The following is an 18,428-nucleotide window of genomic DNA, read 5'->3' on the forward strand; positions in this document are numbered from 1 at the left end:
GCGGCCAATGGGTTGAGTGCGCGCCAGGCACGGCGAGCGATGGAGCGCGGGGCCGTGCGGGGCATGGCGGCCCGACTGGGCCTGGCCGAGCCCGCCCTGCTCAGGTACCGCCGCTCGCCCCGTGCTGCCCTGCCCTGCCTTGCCCGCAGCGGCCTCCGTGATGGTCTCGCCCGGGACAGCGGGTCCCGCTGGGCCGGCCCTACCCCACCCGCTCCCCCGCGCTGTGCCGAGCACCGCAGCAGCGCCCGCCTTGTGTCTGGTGGATGCGCTGGAAGTCCCCGAGCGGCGGGCTCAGTGAGACATCGGCGGCCCTGCAGGGCAGAGCAGAGCGGCTGCTGCACAGCATCAGGGAGGGGCGGCCGTGCCCCTCAGGCCGTGCTGCAGCCGGACTGCGGAACCTTGGATCGAGTCCTGCGGGACGTTCTGCCTTGTAGCTGTGGTTCTGACGAAGCCTTTGTGTTCTGGGTGTTTTGCAGAAAAGCTGAGGAGTATCTGCGGCTGTCCCAGGTGAAGTGCACAGGGTTAATGGCTCAGATGACGGCGACGAGCAGTGCTGTGATGTGCCTGGACCTGGCGGCGAGTTTCATGAAACAACCGGTTGACAAAGTGAGAGCGTGTGACTTGGCTGGCTGGTGCATCCTGCCTGACTCCACAAAACCACTGTTCTGTAGTGTGTCTTGGGAGCAGGAATGGGAAATAATAACTAATGTCCCCCTAAATCCCGCAGTTTGCTGTGGTAGACCTTTCACTGTTCAGTTTGAAACAGTGAAAATTGAGATCACCATCATAGTCCCTTCACTAATTGAGCTTGCTTTGGTATAATGTCAACTTAATTTCAACTCTTGTAGTAACAAATAGATTACCAACAAGGATGTTGCATTTAAGATTTCTCTTTTACTGTGGGGAAAAAAGAAGTTGCTCTAAGAAATCTCTCATTGCAGGGGTACCTGTAAACCTCCATCTGTAAATCTGCCAGGTGAATAGCACTTAGCTGTCAAAATAATGCCTGGTATAATCTATTCCTGATTGTCCATTTACAGCAGAGGAGAATTTAATTGGACCTGACTCCATGAAGGTGTTGCTCATGTCTTCAACCCAGGCTTTGGTAATTTTGTCACTAATAACCTTGTGATCAAGGGACCATGTCACATATGGAAATGTCAAACCTTATTTCCAGTGAAACAGCCTAAAAATATCACTGCAGTAAAAGATGTGGCATTCCTAGGTGGTTAATCTTTCTGTGTGCAGTCAAGACATACATTATTCATTGCACAAATTTGTTTAATGTAGCAACTGAACTTAATGGTTGTGTTGGTTGCCTGACTAAGATGTCAGAAAGGACTCTTGCTAATTCTTGGGACTTGTCTTTGTCTTCTTGACAGAGCTATTGTGTCAAACTCTCTGGTTTGAACAAGACCACCTACCAGAGCTCCATGAAGTCTTTGGAGTGTTTGCTAGGGGTGAACCAAAGGCTGGGGATGCGAGACTTGGCTGTGCAGTTCTGCTGCTCAGAGGCAGTGAACATGGCTTCAGAGATCCTGCAGAGGTGAGGAAGCTCTTCTGGGCACACTGGGAACCACAGTAGGGTTCTTAGCTCTTCAGGTATATAAAGAGATTGATGTTTGGAAGGGCCAGATATCTCCTACTGATTGGAGCACTGAGGTGAGTTCTTAGCACTGAAAATCCAGCCATGAGCTGGGCCACTTTTTAGAATACTTGTTAGAAGGATTTAGTTTGTGAATCTCAGCAAATGATTGTCCAACTGGGAATTTTTCAGCTGGGAACAGTGTAAAAAATACAGGACTCTAAATCCCTGTATTTGCCCATAGCATCACACTGTCATCCATTTAACTGCTGATCATGGCACAGTTCAGAAGCAATGCTGAGGAGAAATAAATCCTTCCTTTTGGGGATAGAGATCTCTTAAAACACACGTCACTCTACTTGTAAAACTAATAGCTAGAACACTTCAGTGGAGATTCAGCAGAGTTATCTAAAATCTCCCATTCTGTATGATCTGCTTTAAGCAGAGCAGTCCCTGAAGAGCTCAGTGCTGTCCCCCTGATTGCACATTTTTAATGCTGTTGGGTTAGTGCACAAAGGCTGTGCCTCCTTGGTGGCACTTTAAAAAAACTGGAAAAACAATAGCCTGGGGCAGGTGGACAGTAAAAAATGACATTTTTCAGTGCTGCACATCCTCTTTGTCATTTTCCATTTATAAGCCTTCCTCTCTGTAACATACATATTCCAGGGAACAAAGAAACTCTATTGCTGCCTTCTGTTGTAGGATGGATTTATGTGAAGCATTACACTGTAAATTTTAAGATGTTAGGCAGAGCTAAAAGTGCTGTGTGGATCAGGAGCACAAGAAGTAGATTTTAGTGACATGCCTTGATCCAGATGCCCAGTTTAAAACACCTCTAATTCCAGAAGAGGAGGTCATCCCAACCCCCTTCTTTCCTCATCTGTTTTGCTCCTCTCAGCCAGTAGCAGCTGTTTCTGCTTGACTGGGTTGCAGAGGCCCAGGTGGTCCAGCAGACCTGTTCAAGGTCTGAGTGACAGATGGATTTGAGAGCTTCATGTGAGGCAAATGCCCTGTCCAAGTGTCACTTGCTGTTCCCCAGGTATGAGTGCAGCCTCTCGGAAGCACAGCGAGTGGACCTGGATTTCTCCAAACCCCTGTTCCTAACAGCTGCTCTGTGCACTGCATGCAGGTGAGTGCAGCCTGGGGACCTTCTGCAGGCTGAAATGAAATGCCTGCTGAGACACCAGCCAGGGCAGCAGCTCATTCACTCAGGGTCTTGCTTAGCATATCCTGCTGCCCTGCTCCTGCAAAGCTGGAGCAAACCAGGCCTTTCCTCATAGTGAAGTCTTCAAGGTGCACTGCACGAAGCAAAAACTTACATGGCTTTTGGTGAAAGGCTGCTCAGGGTGCAAGAAGGGCTTCTGAGCACCAAGAAGCAGCCATTCTGAAGAAGGAAAAGCCCCAAGAGCTACACCATCCCATCCTGAGGGTGCTGTAGCATTTGGGAGATGGCTCTGATAGCTGTAGGCCCATGTCAGCTAACAGAGGTGTGTGACTCAGCCAGCACTTGGGAAGAATTTGCTTGTATGCAAAGATCTTCCTCCCTCAGCATTACACCTGGTGACAGTCACATTCAGCAGTACAGGTGCTGTGTAGTTGCACAGCTCCTGACAAGGGCTTTCTTGACACATTCAGTCACATTCAGCTTTTTGTTGTAGTGGCATTTTGTCCTGGTTTCCCTGAAAATCTGAAAAGTGACCTTTTCCTAAAACAATTCCTTATATAAGTTGAACTCACCCTGAGTTTCAATTGAGCTGTATTGACTGAGTAGTGCAGGGGTCTGGTTTTTAACCAGATTTGTTTCTGAGCAACACAAGGAAAGGTGGATCAAAAAGTCAGGCCTCCCTTCCTCATTCTCACAGGCAGTGTTGCTACAGTAATTACCACCTCACCTAAGTGGTAGTTGCTGGACTGTTGCTTTGTACAGCGATAACTTTCTCTTGCAGATGTTTGAAGCTAAAAGTGGACAAAACTAAAATGGTGGCTACATCTGGAGTGAAAAAAGCAATATTTGACCGGCTGTGCAATCAGCTGGAGAAGATAAGCCAGCAGCTCAGCAGTAAGTTCTTGGCTTTGTCCCTGTAAGACAGCACACCCATCCCCTGGCCTCACAGAGCCCCATCCTGTTCCACTGGTGACTTCAGTCTGATCACTTTCAGCTGTCACTTTCCAGCCAAATCTGCCATTCCATTCCATCATGCTTCCTGCAGCCCAGTTCCACTTCCAGTCCTTGCTTCTGGAGAAATTGCAATAGCTTAGCAAGAACAAAAATAGAGAAAAAGTGGCAAGGACAAAAATAATATCTTCCTCTCTTCTCAAATGCTCACTGCTCTTTACAGCCTCTGCTGCTGCAATTTATTCCTTCCTTCTCCCATACTACCTGACCTATCTTGAATTCCTCCCTCTTGCCTGGTTTCTGCATCCTGTTAACATGGAAACCTGGCACACAAATTATCACAAACATCTTCTCAGGCTGACTCACTCCTGTGCTTTCCTTTCTCCACTGCAAGATTAACAAGCATAAGCCTTGCTGCTCTGGTACCAACTCAGCCATTCCCTGGCACCACCCCTCCTCATACATTGGGCAGATGTCAGGAATATTTCTTGCCCATTGTTGAGCCTGCAGCTCTCTCTGCTCCCTTCTGTGGGGGAGAAAGGCTGAAATACAATATGTGCCATAATGTCCTTGTATTTCTGTTGCTTCTTCTTTCTCCTTTTTCTTTTCCCAGGCTTTCATTTTTTACTTTCCCACTGAAAGTTATCCTCTCTCAATGTGTCTTCATACCCTGATGTTTCCTGCAACATGCGGCCTGAATCTACCCCTAAAGCAGCTGCTACTTTCTCCTAGGCATTTAAAAACCCAAACATTACCCCAGCACTAAAGCAACTAAAGACAACTGGGAATTTCCAGAAGAATTCAAGGAAGAGTGTGCATCTGTATACCTGCACAGCCTCCTGCCTGTTGTGGATATCTATGGAAATAGTGGGAATGGAATAGAAGGGAAAGAAATCATTGATACTCCTGCCTGAGTGACCTACAAGGGTAGCAGTGTGGTTTGGGGCAATCAGCATGGTGGATCATTATGGTTAGCAGTGCAGCAGCTGTTTGCTGCTAATTAAAGCAGCCAGGCAGTCCATGCCATACTTGAAGTGCTGGCACCTCTTGAAGAGCTTGAGCATTAGTCTGGACCAGGGATCTGCTCTGACTGGACAGCAGTACTTGTGGAAGGTGGCACTGCTGTCAAAGATTGATATTAAGCCACCCTTGGAGCCCCAAATACCATTCAAAATCAAAACAACTTACTTGTTTTTTTTAGAAGCTGTTCCACTGGCTGCAGAGACACCTGACAGCTTGCAGAGCACCCTGGAGCAGTGTGAGCAGGAAGATGGTAAGTTGTGTTTAGCTGTGAGAGACAGTCACCTCACTGGAGTAGCTCTGATCTTTCTTGCTGCTCATGTTTGAGCTGTGTGATGGGCCATGATGCTCCAGCACACAGCAGCTCTTAGTCCTGCAAACCTTGGTGGAAGCACAGAGAGCCTGGCAGCAGGACAGAGGGGTTTCTGCTGGATAGTCCCAGCAGAATGAAGGACAGCTGCTCTCTTCAGACACACAGGTGACTGTCCCAGCAGGTGAGGGGAGCAGGACCCACAGGATTAGACAGCACAGGGACAGCCCCCTCCTGCTGTCTGTACATCTGCTCACTGCCTGTTATCCCCAGCAGCATGCTGCCCATGATGGCCTCTCATGGGCTCTCTTGTTTCCTCACAGGCTCTGAAGAGGATGAGGAACTGCCATGTAAACAGCCAAAGACTGAAACTATTCAGGACTATGAGGAATGGAAAAAGAAAATCCTGGAAAATGCTGCTAAGGCACAAGAAACAAGGAGTACTGACTCTGTAATGCCACCCAGTAATGTAACTGCTGCTTGCTCTTGATTTTAACTCTCCCTCTGCTCTAACAAGAGATCCTGTAGTGTGTGCATGATGGCTGCCTGGCAGACAGCTGATTTTATTTAGGTTTTAAGTATTTAAGAATGTTATTTTCAATAAATGACACCATGGAGTGGTGGGATTTTACAGGAAGTATGTGTGACTGCTCACAGGCTCTGGCATTAGGGGTAGAATAGCTTCATTCTCTTGCTGCAAGAAGCAGATAAGATTCTAATGCTACTTCAAGTGTAAGTTCGTTTGAAGTTACAGGCCCTTGGGCCCCTGGTTGGAAGCAGTCAGTGAAATAAGAGGAAGGGGACTAACAGTGCCTTGTTAAACTGCAAAGCTAGCAGAGAAATAAAGCCTTATTTTTTTGGTTTGGGTTTTTTTTTTTTAATAAATATTGTTTAGTCAATGAACTTGACTTATTTTCTTGTGTATAGGAATGAAATCTCTTGTGCTTTTGTAAGGGGTCCCAAGTATTCCAAGAAACAGCAAAAGTACTGGAAAGAAAAGCTTTGTATTATGACATCTTCTTGGCACAGGTACTTGGAATGCAAAATAACATGAGGAGATGTCTGTGCCTTAAGAAGAAAGATATCCAGAGCAAAAGGATGTTGACGGGGCAACAGATTTTTTTGTGTCTCACAGTCAAGCTTAGAGAAGAGGTCTTTGCTCCATTTCTCTTGCATGTTTTCTGGACCCACCCAGAAATACTTTCAGGTTGGTTTGGCAGCAGGGCTTAAACCAATGTTGATGAATATTCTTGTTCCACTTTCATGAAATTTATTAGTATTAATTCAGAAATATACAGACCAATGAATACAATGACATTCAGCATGCAGAAACACTGTGGAAGGAAAACATGAACAAAAGTGGGCCTTCATAGAAGGTGATAAATTATCAAGATTCTTCTCTGTCCCAATTCTGGAAATGCTGCAAAAAAAAGTCAGGACTATGCAAAGTGAGAAACACTTGAGTTGAAAAGATAGCTAGACCAGAGTAAGGCAGTCTTACAAACCTCATCATTAGCAACCAACACTTCTGCAAATTCAAGGGGTGTCAAAGTCCATAAAGTTCAAAGGAACTTTACAGGTGCCTTTGCTGGAAAGCTACTTTTAGTAATACTAATTTCCATTTTTCCTAAGAACCCATCCAGTTCACACTGAGTTTTGCAGAATCCAGAGGAAGAAACCACAGAAGGTTTAATAAATAATATTGTACTTTTATCTGAGAGATTGTAAGTGGCTCCCACTCTATGCATAAGAAAAGAGTTTAAAATCCAAAATAAGTTAATATTGTGAAGAAAAGGTTTAATGTTAAAGAGCTAAGTGAGGGGGAAAGAAGGGCTTCAACCTCCTAACTGGACTAAAGGCAGAGTCTGGCAACACACCATTTCCCTGTCACTGAACCTATTAGAAATGAAACCTGTTTTGCATGTCACACCATACCAGCTCCTCACACTGCATTAAAATTTCCAGAGAGGAGAAACAAATCCTCAAACTAAAACTTAGCAACTTAAGAGCTGCAGTCATGGACAATGAAAAGCACTTACAAATTTTAAAAACATAAAATCTCTGCAACTCTCCTCTTTTCTCTACAACATGAGATCTTTTTGCATAGACCCAACAGTCACTAGGTGATTTGTATGCATGGCAGTTCCACACATCTGCTTCCAGAAGTTCAATCAGTTCAGCTTAATTCAACTTGTCCTAAGAAACAGCAGCAATGGACTGACTTAAGTTACCTCAAACCAGGGCTCCTCATAGTTCATAACTATGCAGTGACTATTTTTTAAAGGAGAGATAGAATAATAAAAAAACAAAACAAACCAAAGCCATGAAAGCTGGAGTTGCACCGAAGCATCTTCATGTTGTGGGGAAACTACCTTTTGGAAAGAGATACAGAAGAAAACAATGTTTGTATCTTTTGAGTAGCAAACACCTGAGGGACAAGTTGTGCCACGGTTCTCTAAAGCTGGTAACACACAACCATCAGTCAGGAAAAAAAAGTCTTCAGAGATCCTGTGCTTGGTGTGAGAGACCAGAAAACTGCCAGGGTTTTCTGCTATAAACACACCAACAATACTCTGCAGAATCATCGCCTTCAGCAAGAAGTCAGCCCCAGTAACAGCCACGTTTTTCCACCACTGTATAGAACAACTAAACACTTGTAAAAACAAACAAAGTAACTTCTGCTTTTAGAAATCTTGTGTTTCTTCAAGGCTCTTCTGGAACCACAGCACTAACACACAAAATAATTGAGGAAGGCAGTCCCAAAACCTTATGTTATAAAACAGGGATAGAAATGTTTGGAGACACTGAGTCCTCCTTCCACCTTCATGTCCACCTTCATGTCCAGGAGTGGAGGAGGTTTCACACAAGCTCATGCAAGCTTGACAGACATACTCTGAAATCTCTTCAGCCTGTTAGCAGCAGCCACCACATAAAAATGTTTCTGTGAACAGAACAGAACAGTCCAAGCGTGAGTGCAACCAAGGCAAAGGAACTTTTCTGCAGCTGACAGGGATTGCTCTTCCTGGTAAACCCATTTCCCTCTAGTGACCCCCAGCTTGTGTGGGTTGCAGTGGTTCCTGCACAGCACTGTGAGGTTCTTCAGTGTTATTGGCAATTGGACAGTGATGGGTCTTTAGATTGTGTCATCTTTCAAATGCAAGTGCAGAAGTTTGCCACCAAGCAGTTGCAGTGCAGGACTGAAAGAAGTGTAAGGCTCTGGTTTAACTCCTTGGCAAGGAAATGCAACTCCCCAGTGGCAAAAGAGAAGGAAATGATCCTGAGTTTGCCTCACAATTCCACAGGCTTCCTTCTAACAAGATCGCTGCGTTCACCTTTTAGGATCAATTATCTACAATCAAATAGAGACTCAAACACAAATTATTACCTATCACTTCATAAAAACTTAGTTCAGAAGGAGCCTGGGGTTATCAGTAAGATCCTGGAGAGTTCTCTCCATGGGTTTAAGCCTAGGTTTGTTTCCTCTCTCCCACATTCCCATTCTGCAGTGGGAGGCACACACTGCCTTAAGTTATATCCCTACTCCTTAGTGTAGATCAGTGAAACTGCTAGAATGGAAAAAGTGTAAAGAGAATTAACTTTTAATATAAAGTAGCATCTGAAGCCACTGAACATGTAGAAAGAAAGATGTAAAAAACTTCTAAACACCAATCAGTGTGAAAATTGAAACCAAACTTGCTAGAAATAGAAGCAGGACAAAACATTTACAGGTAAAAACAGACTTCACAACTGGTACTTACATCCAAGAAGCCTGTGGGCACCAGTGAGCCAGCACACAGGAGGGAATGGCTGTGATTGCCCTGTGGAAGCAGATTTATTTACCTTCCATTTCCTGTGGGCCATGTAGCTCTGCAGCAGCAGCTGCGACTTGAGGCGGAGCTTGCACCGCTGGGCCTTGGCAGGGAGGTCCGAAAGCCACTGGTGCTTCAGGCACTGCGTGGCGCTCATCCGGCAGCTGAGGGGGGAGATGTCCGTGAGAGCCCAGCCCCTCTGCCCCTGCCTCAGGGCCCCTTTGTTAGGGATAAAGAAACTGCCCCCATGACCGAACGCGAGTGCGATGCCCGTGCCCGGGGTGCTGACAGCATCCCGCACTCTCCAGCAGGAGGGGTGAGTGGGATAAGGACTCTGCTGGCTCTGCAGTGCCTCGGCTGAGCCGGGCTTTAGTTCATGTATCACTTTATTATGCAAATTCAGAACTTTGCTAACAGAAAAGTAACGTTTGTGGTGTTATCTGTCTGTCCTGACAGCACAAGCTGTGCCTCGTATTGAAAAAGCATATTCTGTGCCTCATATTGAAAAAGCACAATTGTCTATTCACCCTAAACTTGGATCAAGTCAAGCATACTTAATATCCTGACATCCAACAACGGGCCCAAATGCCACAGCCTATCCTAAAAGGTTTGGGAAGTACATGGTAATAGAGGAAATCTTGAGGTAGAGATGTTGAGAACAAAGTTTAATTTGCCTTTTTTCAAATCAAAAGCCTATGCCTAACTCCGGAGCTCTGTCTGAGCTGTCACTGAGCTGATGAAAGCCATCTCCTGCCTGCTCAGGCCAATTTCAGCGGTCAGGGACGGAGGGGGCTGCAGATCTTGCCCAAGGCCAGACCCACTGTCCCAGCAGGGCAAAGGTGCCTGGGCTGCAGGAGAGCAAGGCTGCCACACACCTTGTGAACAACTGGGCCAGCTAGTCTCTGCTCTCTGCCACTCACTGACAACACTCCTCTCTCACATACTCATTTCGTTCACAGCTCCTAACCAGACTTTGAGAAGTGCCTCTGGACACCCTAATCCCATTGCACAGAATAATTGAAGACTCCAGAGTTTACAGTCTCACAGCAAATCATCATTTACAGTCTGAGAAAAAATCCTTAGATCTCTCCAGCTGGCAGTATGCTAAATTTCACTTAATTCTTTGTTTTTCATAGCAACCTATTGTTCAAAATGGAATTAGTACCAGAACCGATTTGTCTGATTTAGGTAATGATCTGGAAGCTGTTAATATTCTAAGCACTCCTCTGAATTCCTCTCAAACACACAATCTGTTTTATTGTATGCATCATTTCCTGATTTGATTAGTTTTGTATCACTACTCAGCAAGAGAAAAATTTCTGTACCCAGCCAACCCCCCAGCCATGGTCTGACATCAGTATGATCCTCATTCTCTGTATTGTTTCATATCTGCAATCACTTTGTATCTCAGTGGAGCCAAGAATGAGAAGCCACAAGCAGAGTTAAGTCCCAAATGCTCCCTAATGTCTCCCAAAAGCCTGTAAACCACTTTAGAAGAGAACAATGCACATTTCCACAGCTGCAGCTTCCATTTATCCTCCATGGCATTCAAGAGGCATTTTTGCAATTTCTGTCAAGGCTTGTGACAGTCCAAACTAACAATAGAAATAGTTTTTGCTCAGAGAAGCAAAAGCTTTAGAGACAGATTCCTATACTGCAAATCCTTCCAGATTTCCTGTGTCCTGCCTGTGTTGATGCTACTGTGAAAAGCAACCTTCCTCAGTCAGGGTACACAGACACTTTCCTTTAAAATAGGGGCTTCTGAATCATTGAGGAACTGCCCAGCAAGCCCAGCACACAAAAATGTCACATAGTAAGTTCCCATTGTTGGCTGCAGTCCAAACAACTGGCTGGTAAGAATTGAGTATCACTGGTGCCACTGTGCTCACAACCAGACCCAGGTACCTTTTCTCCTTCACAAGCAGTCTGGAAATAAAGTCTTTGGCGTCCTCTGAGAGCTGTTCAAATGCTTCTGCATCAAAATCCCAGCTGCAATTGACTACATAGTTCATTGTCTCAGCATCAGTCTCTCCTAGGAATGGGGACAGGCCACTAAGCCTTGAAAAAAGAAAGATGGGGTGGGGGGAGAAGAGCAGTTATCATATGCAAGGTGAGTTTTTCCTGATGTGAATCCTCTGCTTTGTAGCTGTTGTTATCTTATGGAGGGAAAAGGCTCTCAGCTATGGAAGGTGCCACTTTTCAGTCCCTGCCAGGATAAGGCAACAGTTTGGGGCAATTAAGTGTTGTAATTTAGTGTTACCCCCCAGCAATTCACTCAGGTCAGGGAGCACCATGAATAGATCCCCAAGGAATGGATTCAGTGAGGATTTAGGTACATCCTTCAGTGCCTTCCCAGCTAGGAAAGCTAGAGGGACTCAAGAGCTTTCCCAAATCAGGACCCATATCCTTGTGTGGCTTGAATTAAACACAATTCTGAACAATAAATTACTTTTTACAGTCTCTAAGCCCATCTTTATTGCTTCCATCATTTATTACTTCATTCAGTTGGGTTTTGGCTAACATACAAATTTAAACCAGAAATGTATCCAGTTCACAGAAAATGTCTGTGAAAGATTCTGGGATTCAAAACAAGCTCATCAGAAGGTAGAGACTTTGGACAAATAAGCTGTCCATGGTTGCCATCCAGATGTCAGAGAAGTTTTAGGCCTATTCATGACAGGTCATTTCTTAGACCATGGCCCAACACAGATCATATTAATTCTCCTGAACAGATGCACACCAAGTGTAAGATTATAAAATGATCAGAATACAAATTTAAAAATTAATTCAAGTTCTCAAAAACACAATCAAAATTAAAATTCTCACATATTTTGGGCAACTTTTCAGAGCAAAAAAAAGACCTGTCCCATTAAACTTTGCTAAGTAAGATGATAAGGGAGAAGAACATATTTACATATTTATCAAAGGCTCATTTGTTTAGAACTCTGGACACACAGCGAGGTGCCCCTGTATGGAAAGCTGGGGGTTTTAGCAGAATTCATGAGGAGGGGTCAGAGCCAGATGGGCTCAGGGGCTCCTGCAGCCCTGGCCTGCAGGGCCCTGAAGCACTCACAGCATGTATGTGATCACACCCACGCTCCACATGTCCGTGGGGAAGGAGACAAAGTCATAGTTCACCACTTCGGGAGCCAGGAACTCCGGAGTACCAAAATTCACCTTCAGCTTCTCACAGGGTTTGTACCTGTACCAGGAGAAGAGCCATGAGTCAGGAGCTTGGGAGCTCATCCCACCAGGGAAGAGCAAGGCACAGCTTTTGGGAGCGTGGCAGGGGAGCAGAGCTGAGTGCTGGCAGCCAGGGCAGCTCTGGGGTGACCTCAGGGGAATATTCCATCATTGTCCCTCTGCCAGAGCAAAGCCAGGAGGAAGAACAAGGACACTAAACCCTGCAAAGGGCTCCCCCAAAGAGTGGTAGCAGCTTTATCAAAGAGTGGGAGCCAGACACCACAGGTGTTCCAGATGTTGTCCAAAATCCATAAAACAAACAAAGCAGTTTTGACTATACAAGATTTGGAGAGCACTGGATTAGTGGGATGTCCCCAGCTACAGCTCAGGGTGAACATCTGCATCACAGATATAACTCCATATAACTGAGGTGGGACTGAAGAGGATTACTGGGGCTTGGGAACAAGCAGCAGTGACCCCATAGAGGGGAAAATGACCCTATTGTTTTTGCTACTGCTAAACAGGGAAAGGTTACAAAACTGAAGCAGTAACAATTGCCACTAACAGCAGCTGGAGCCACATCTGTGTACAGACAGAACAAACCACTACAGCACTGCTTGGAAATCCCTTTCTCCTGGATGATCTTGTTCCCAAAACTGCCCTCCCGATTAAAAAACCAACCAAAATCCCAAACTCAATGTACATTATTTTTCCTTTCACAAGTATTTTATGGAAACAAAGTCCTTGAACAGACACTTCTATACAAGCACATAAATATATATATGCATGAAGGAACCAGCTTTTAGCTGAAGAAAATTCTCAAAGGGTTTAGAAAATAATTAGAGAAATACTATTGTTCTTACTGTCCTAATAATAGTAGGACAGGGGCCCTTTTATTCTAGGGCAATTGACCTATGCTCTCACTGCTTTTCTTTAAACTCATGCAAGCAAAATAAAAGAATGGAGAGAAGTCCCTATTTTTCGAGGGTTTCCTGTTTCACATGGGATGGCTCAAACATGCTTATTTTCTTCTTTTTTTTTTACCTTCAATCAACTTAACTACTTAAAGAGTTTAGCAGATAATTTCTACAATTAGAACCTGCACCATGAAACCCTGCAGTTAAGAAGCCTCTGGGAGCCTTCACAGAGTCCCTAGAGTAAAAGCTCTACATGGGGAATAATTTTGAGATAATTAGAACAGTAGTAAAGCTTTATCCAAGAGAAATGTTATTTGAAAAAGTAATTAGATAATTAATGCACACAGCAGAAAATTCATGCCTGCAAAAGCATAATGCATAACTCATTCACACAGAATTATTACAGAGCCATCAAAACACAACCCCCCACCAAAGAACTACCAGAAACATGACAAGTTTGTGAGTTGAATTTGGTTTTGGTTTTTAAAATAATTCACAACTGAACTTTCTTACCTCCTTGCTAATCCAAAATCAATAATTTTAATCTGATTTCCTGTGTGATTTACACATAGGATGTTTTCAGGCTACAAAAAGAGAAGAGGGTATTTTGAGTTAAATGTTTGAGAAAGATATTTAGCAAAAGACAATATAAAATTCCTTCCATAAAAAGCCACAAATGCACCCAATTTTTTTTCCCAATGAGAATGTTTTTCAAGGTGGGGACAGGGAGGTGCTGGGGTTCAGCTGCAGAACTGTCTATGAGCCAGCCTGATTTAATATCATTTGTGTAAGGTGCTATATAAACAGGCAGGAAAAACCAGTTTGTATTTCTGTTTAAAAATATCCATTATAAAGGGACCATTAGGAAAACGTTGCAATTTTGCTGCAGGTTGATTCCAGGCAGTAAAAGGTACAAACTATAGAAGATGATTGAACAGGTATTTGTACACTGCTAAAAAAGGTAGGGGAAATAGATGGAAGAGTGTGGGCATTTGTAGCCAAGAAGGTTTTGGGTGGGTTTTTTTTAATCCATTATAAAAGGGAATTGTTTAATGCTACAGGGAATGAAAAGCTTCTGATTTAAGAAAGGCAAAAGCCCAGAATCCTGATGATTCCAAGGAAGCTACTGAACAGACACTGGAAAAAAGTAATCAATCTCTAAAGCTCCATTCATTGCAGCCATTAATTCTATTCCTTTATGATGTGAATTTCTCATGAAATGAGAAATTACTCCTCAGCAATCAGAGACTCTGTGGTGCCTAAAGCAGCACCACTAAGGCACAGAGAGCACAAACAACTGACCTTCAGATCTAAGTGGAGAATGTAATGCTGGTGCAAGTAGTGGACTCCTTCACAAATCTGCTTGGTGAATAGGATGGCATCCAGCTCTGTCAGGTGGTAATTTTCATCTGTGATCCGGTCAAATAATTCCCCACCATCAAGACTAAAATTTTCACACAGAAAAGCATTAAAAACCCAAAAATCTTGCATTGGCCCAATTTATTTCCAAGTTGGGAATTGGGCTCTGTAATTAAGGGTCCTAACAAAACATCCAATAGAAAGTGTCTCAGCAGCCTCAATGACTTCAAGAGACTTATTTCTCTTGAAATTAAGTATCAATCTAAATTCAGAAATGGGAAAGTTGGCACTAGTATTTGGGAGTACACATGCCAAACCCAAACCCACATGACCTGGTGATCTATGGGACCTGGAGAACCTACAGGGAGTACTCAAGTGTCTGTTATTCTCCTATCTTACTAGTCATGGAAAAATAAGTCTTCAACCTACAAAATTTACTGAATGGAACTTCTCAAACTGAAAGCTGTTTCACATGAGCTGACAAATGAATTCTGAACAGAAGAGAAAATTACTCAGAAATAAAGCTCTGACAAGCTTTTAACCTGAAGAAATTACCTTAAAAACACTGTTTTTTCCTGAAAGTGAGATCAACTCTCTCTTAGGCTGGAAAACCACTTACTTCTTTACAGCTCAGAATTATCATTCCCTATTTGCTTTAGTGACCTGAGAAAACCCAGATATCTGTAATTCCTGAGATCATTTAAACTTACTATTCCATTATCAAAGTGATATTATTTTTGGCTTCAAAAGCATCATAAAGCTGGATCAGATTCACATGATTTAACTGGTTCATGATGTTAATTTCATTTTTTACTTCCTCCTGGAAAAAATAACAAAGTAACAAAAAATGAGCAAAATACACTCCTTGAATTCCAACATACCAAAACAGAACTATTTATAAAGCCCAACAACAGCTACAGCACAGATCTCAAGGGGATTGGAGGTTTAATCATGAATACAGGAGATGATGAAGAGTCCCAGCAAGCCCAAGATTCTGCAGTATTGTTGGTACCCAAGGATGAGCTGCCTCTCATGGGGCAGCTGGGGGCAGTGGTGCTGGCCCTGGCAGGGAGGGCAGGGTCAGAGCTCCCAGCAGTGTGGTTACCTTCTCTTTGGCTCCTTTCACTTTTATGATTTTGGCTGCCAGGTTGAGCCCCGTCGATATTTCCGTGCACTTGTGGACTTGCCCAAAACGCCCCCTGTGGATGCCAAGGAAAAGATTGGGAAAGATGGGAAAGATGGGAAAGATGATGGGAAAGATGGGAAAGCAGCTCAGCACAGAAACCTCTCCTGGAACTATTCTTATCATGAGCAAAAATAGCCCAGGACAAAGTGAACAGAGTCGGGTGGCCAGCAGCATGGAGCTCCTCTTTCTCTCAGCTTATGAAGGATTAGGTTTATCTTTCCAGCCAGTTGTTCAGTGCTTACATTAAAATATTAAGCCCCGTTGGTCCTGCTGAGGTATGATGGCCTAGCCATGCTCTGGCTCCCTCCTGTAACTGGACCCCCTTGCTGTCCTTCAGGGATATGTTAGTGGGTCTATTAACAAGGATATTTCTGTCCTGATCCCAGAACTTTTTAAATGACCATAAGAGCAGTAACTGTAGCCACTCCAGAGCCTGCATTTCTGGCGTGCTGTAAATTCTCCCCCATGTCATACAGATATGTTAATGCCCCTTGGGATGATTCCTAACCACCATCTTCCCTGCTGTTGCATCACACTGCTTATAGTTATTAAGCCATATTTGTATGTGGATCAATGTGTAAATCAAGCCTTCTTGTCACATAAGTAAGGATACAGGAATACAAAAGCTGAAGCAGCTGCAGACTTCCTATGAGTGAAAACTAAACATAAGGTCAAAATAATTATAACTCTTCCTTAGTTTTCTTTAATGTGCAGCTCAGCACAGAAAAAAAAATGATTTTGGAAGCTGCCTGGCCAAATGGGCTTTGTTGACTTTTCAAATGCTCTGAATCTGTCTGCCTTAAGGGTACAGGTTCTTCCCACAACACTGAGGCCAGGGTTATTAAAACAAATGAAAACAAGTCACCAGGATGGCAGTGAGGCACCTGAAAATGGGGTTGGGGCAGAAACCATCCATCTAAGGGACATCCTTAATGCAGGAGTAGCTGTGATCACCCAAAGGGCTCCAGGATGAACCCACCCCCTCTGGCTGCAGAGAGCTGCTGTGTCCCTCACACCCAGCCCTTGGGGCCAGCTGCAGGGCTCAGCAGAGCCTGGGGACAGGCACACTTACCCCCCCAGCACCTCGTGCCGACACACGGAGTAGCTGGCGGTCACCTCCGCCTGCCTGACGCTCACGATGCGGTGCTCGAACGGAGCTGGAGGAGAGGGGCTGTCATCTGCAGGGAGACAGGCTGCTCTGACATTTCTGCGCTCACCACTGCCCTGCTCCACCTCCTCACACCATGGATTTCACCCCACAGCATGTGAGAGGCTTTCACTGCTAAGTCCCTTGTACAGACAAGGAACACAGTCCCAGAACTGAGATCAGCATCCCACCTCCCAAACCTCCACTCTGTTTTTTTAACCCACTGGACACCTTCAGGAGACCAACATCTTACTTTATGCATTAACAGAAAGGGCCACCAGAAAAAACTACCTGAAGTTTTGAAAAAATTACACTTATTTTTGAATTGTTACATGACAGTCAAAAAAAGCAGCAAAAATACACAGCACTGAGGAATGAGGACAGTGATTGATAAAATCATGGGGTTCCTCTTAGCAGCAAGAATGTTGCAGACAACTTCCAAATTAAAGCTGCAATGATTAGCATTACAACTACTAAGTTGAGTCTGTTTGTGGTAAGCTAAATTAGTTAACTGTGATCACTTAATGCCCAAGGTTTTCTAGGATAAAGCTTCATTAAACCCAATTTTTATGTCCTCCATTGAAAGCAATTTTATAATTAATCTCCAGGTATCTCAGGCTGCAATTTAACATGTATTTAACTCATCTCCAGCCCCTGCTCAGAAAACCAGAGCAGACAGGTCATCTGCCCATGTCTGTACACTCTGGAACATACACACACATGTGCTGCCAGGAGAGAGCATTCCCTGAGACAAAGCAACCAAGTATTCCCTCAGGAACCAAGAGACCCATGGCCAAGAACACAACAGGCCACAAGAAGAAACATTTCCTGCAGTACTTTTCCGTGCTCTGGATCTCCATAGTTGCTGAAGTGTGCTTGGTTTGCACCCTCTATCTAAAGGAACAAATGCTGCATCTAAAGAAAATGGGTTTTTTCAAAATTCTTGTACTTCTCATCACACATACACTTCATTCTATTTTTTTTTTCCTCAAAACATACTTTAAAAGGAAAGTTACTATTAAAAGAATCTGTGAATTGTTATTCACATAGCCAAAGGTACCCAATGCAAAAAGCCCTTGAAGTGCTCTACTGAGCACTGCTCCTGCTCTTGTCTGTACAAAGGCAGGAATAGCAAAAATCCTCAGTGTACAAGTTTCAAGAGTAACTATGAGCAACTTACCAATGATTTCTCCTTGAATGGGAAGAGCTTTGCCAGCTGCCAGAGACTTGTTCTTCTCTGGTGCCTCTCCTGTACACTGCTGAGCATCATGTCTGTTTGCCCCTGCAGTCTCAGATCCCCTCCTCTCAGACTTGGTATCTGCTGGGGATTTTTCCGCTTTTGCTGCTTCTTGATGGAGTTTCACTTTTACCCCTGCATCTTTCAAAGGATCCTTTGCAGAGGTATTCTGTGAGGTTATGGGCGCACATTTTAATTCTGATTTCTCTTCAGCTTTTTCACCTGGTTTGGGCTTGCTCAGGAATGGCTTTTGCTTCCCTGTCTGAGGTGCAAGTTCATTTTGCTTATTGTCCCCTTTAACTTCTGAATCTGGCTTGGAGCTGATGTTTTTAGGACTCTGTTGAAGTTTTAATTTGTCAGGCTGCTGCTTGACTCCTTTCAAGTCTGCTGGTGTGGATTTCACTTTGGAACTTTTACCTCTGCTGTCACTTACATTTCCCTCCTTGGCCATCTCAATTTTTTCTTTCATGTCAGTCATATGTACACTGATGGATATCCTGCAGAGCAAACAGGAGATATTTGATATTGGTGCAGGTGGCCAGCCTGGTTTTTGTAACTT

The 18,428-nt window shown here is 44.2% G+C and overlaps 2 protein-coding genes across 13 annotated transcripts in view; one reads left to right on the forward strand and one right to left on the reverse strand.

Moving 5' to 3' along the window:
- Window positions 1-10: 10 nt before the first annotated feature.
- ORC6 (origin recognition complex subunit 6) lies at window positions 11-5,662 on the forward strand. The gene is made up of 7 exons (XM_009090602.4): window positions 11-104; window positions 477-606; window positions 1,383-1,546; window positions 2,625-2,714; window positions 3,532-3,644; window positions 4,903-4,974; window positions 5,355-5,662. Exons 1-7 carry the CDS (start codon window positions 40-42, stop codon window positions 5,519-5,521), a joined length of 801 nt encoding a protein of 266 aa, XP_009088850.1. The 5' UTR covers window positions 11-39; the 3' UTR covers window positions 5,522-5,662.
- Window positions 5,663-6,290: 628 nt separating this feature from the next.
- MYLK3 (myosin light chain kinase 3) overlaps window positions 6,291-18,428 on the reverse strand; it is a 50,613-nt gene continuing 38,475 nt past the window's right edge. For 11 of the 12 annotated variants that reach the window (XM_050978791.1, XM_030227775.2, XM_030227773.2 and 8 more), the window contains 10 exons: window positions 17,813-18,366; window positions 16,558-16,663; window positions 15,405-15,498; window positions 15,010-15,119; window positions 14,243-14,384; window positions 13,454-13,524; window positions 11,914-12,042; window positions 10,746-10,898; window positions 8,872-9,004; window positions 6,292-7,972 (listed from right to left, as the gene is read on the reverse strand). In XM_050978791.1, the coding sequence (XP_050834748.1) occupies window positions 7,901-7,972; window positions 8,872-9,004; window positions 10,746-10,898; window positions 11,914-12,042; window positions 13,454-13,524; window positions 14,243-14,384; window positions 15,010-15,119; window positions 15,405-15,498; window positions 16,558-16,663; window positions 17,813-18,366 (1,564 nt within the window). In that variant the 3' untranslated portion in view covers window positions 6,292-7,900. Of the gene's footprint in view, window positions 7,973-8,871; window positions 9,005-10,745; window positions 10,899-11,913; window positions 12,043-13,453; window positions 13,525-14,242; window positions 14,385-15,009; window positions 15,120-15,404; window positions 15,499-16,557; window positions 16,664-17,812; window positions 18,367-18,428 lie in introns of all 12 variants that reach the window. The other variant, XM_018914555.3, reaches the window with a different exon arrangement.

The sequence above is a fragment of the Serinus canaria genome, chromosome 11, assembly GCF_022539315.1.
Source record: "Serinus canaria isolate serCan28SL12 chromosome 11, serCan2020, whole genome shotgun sequence".
Classification (NCBI taxonomy): domain Eukaryota; kingdom Metazoa; phylum Chordata; class Aves; order Passeriformes; family Fringillidae; genus Serinus; species Serinus canaria.

Excerpts from the sequence above, each read along its gene's own strand:
- ORC6 (XM_009090602.4), top strand. The coding sequence starts at position 40 with ATGGAGCGCGGGGCCGTGCGGGGCATGGCGGCCCGACTGGGCCTGGCC. Across the intron at positions 2,715-3,531 it reads GCTCTGTGCACTGCATGCAG|ATGTTTGAAGCTAAAAGTGG; the intron begins GTGAGTGCAGCC and ends TTTCTCTTGCAG. Across the intron at positions 4,975-5,354 it reads GCAGTGTGAGCAGGAAGATG|GCTCTGAAGAGGATGAGGAA; the intron begins GTAAGTTGTGTT and ends GTTTCCTCACAG.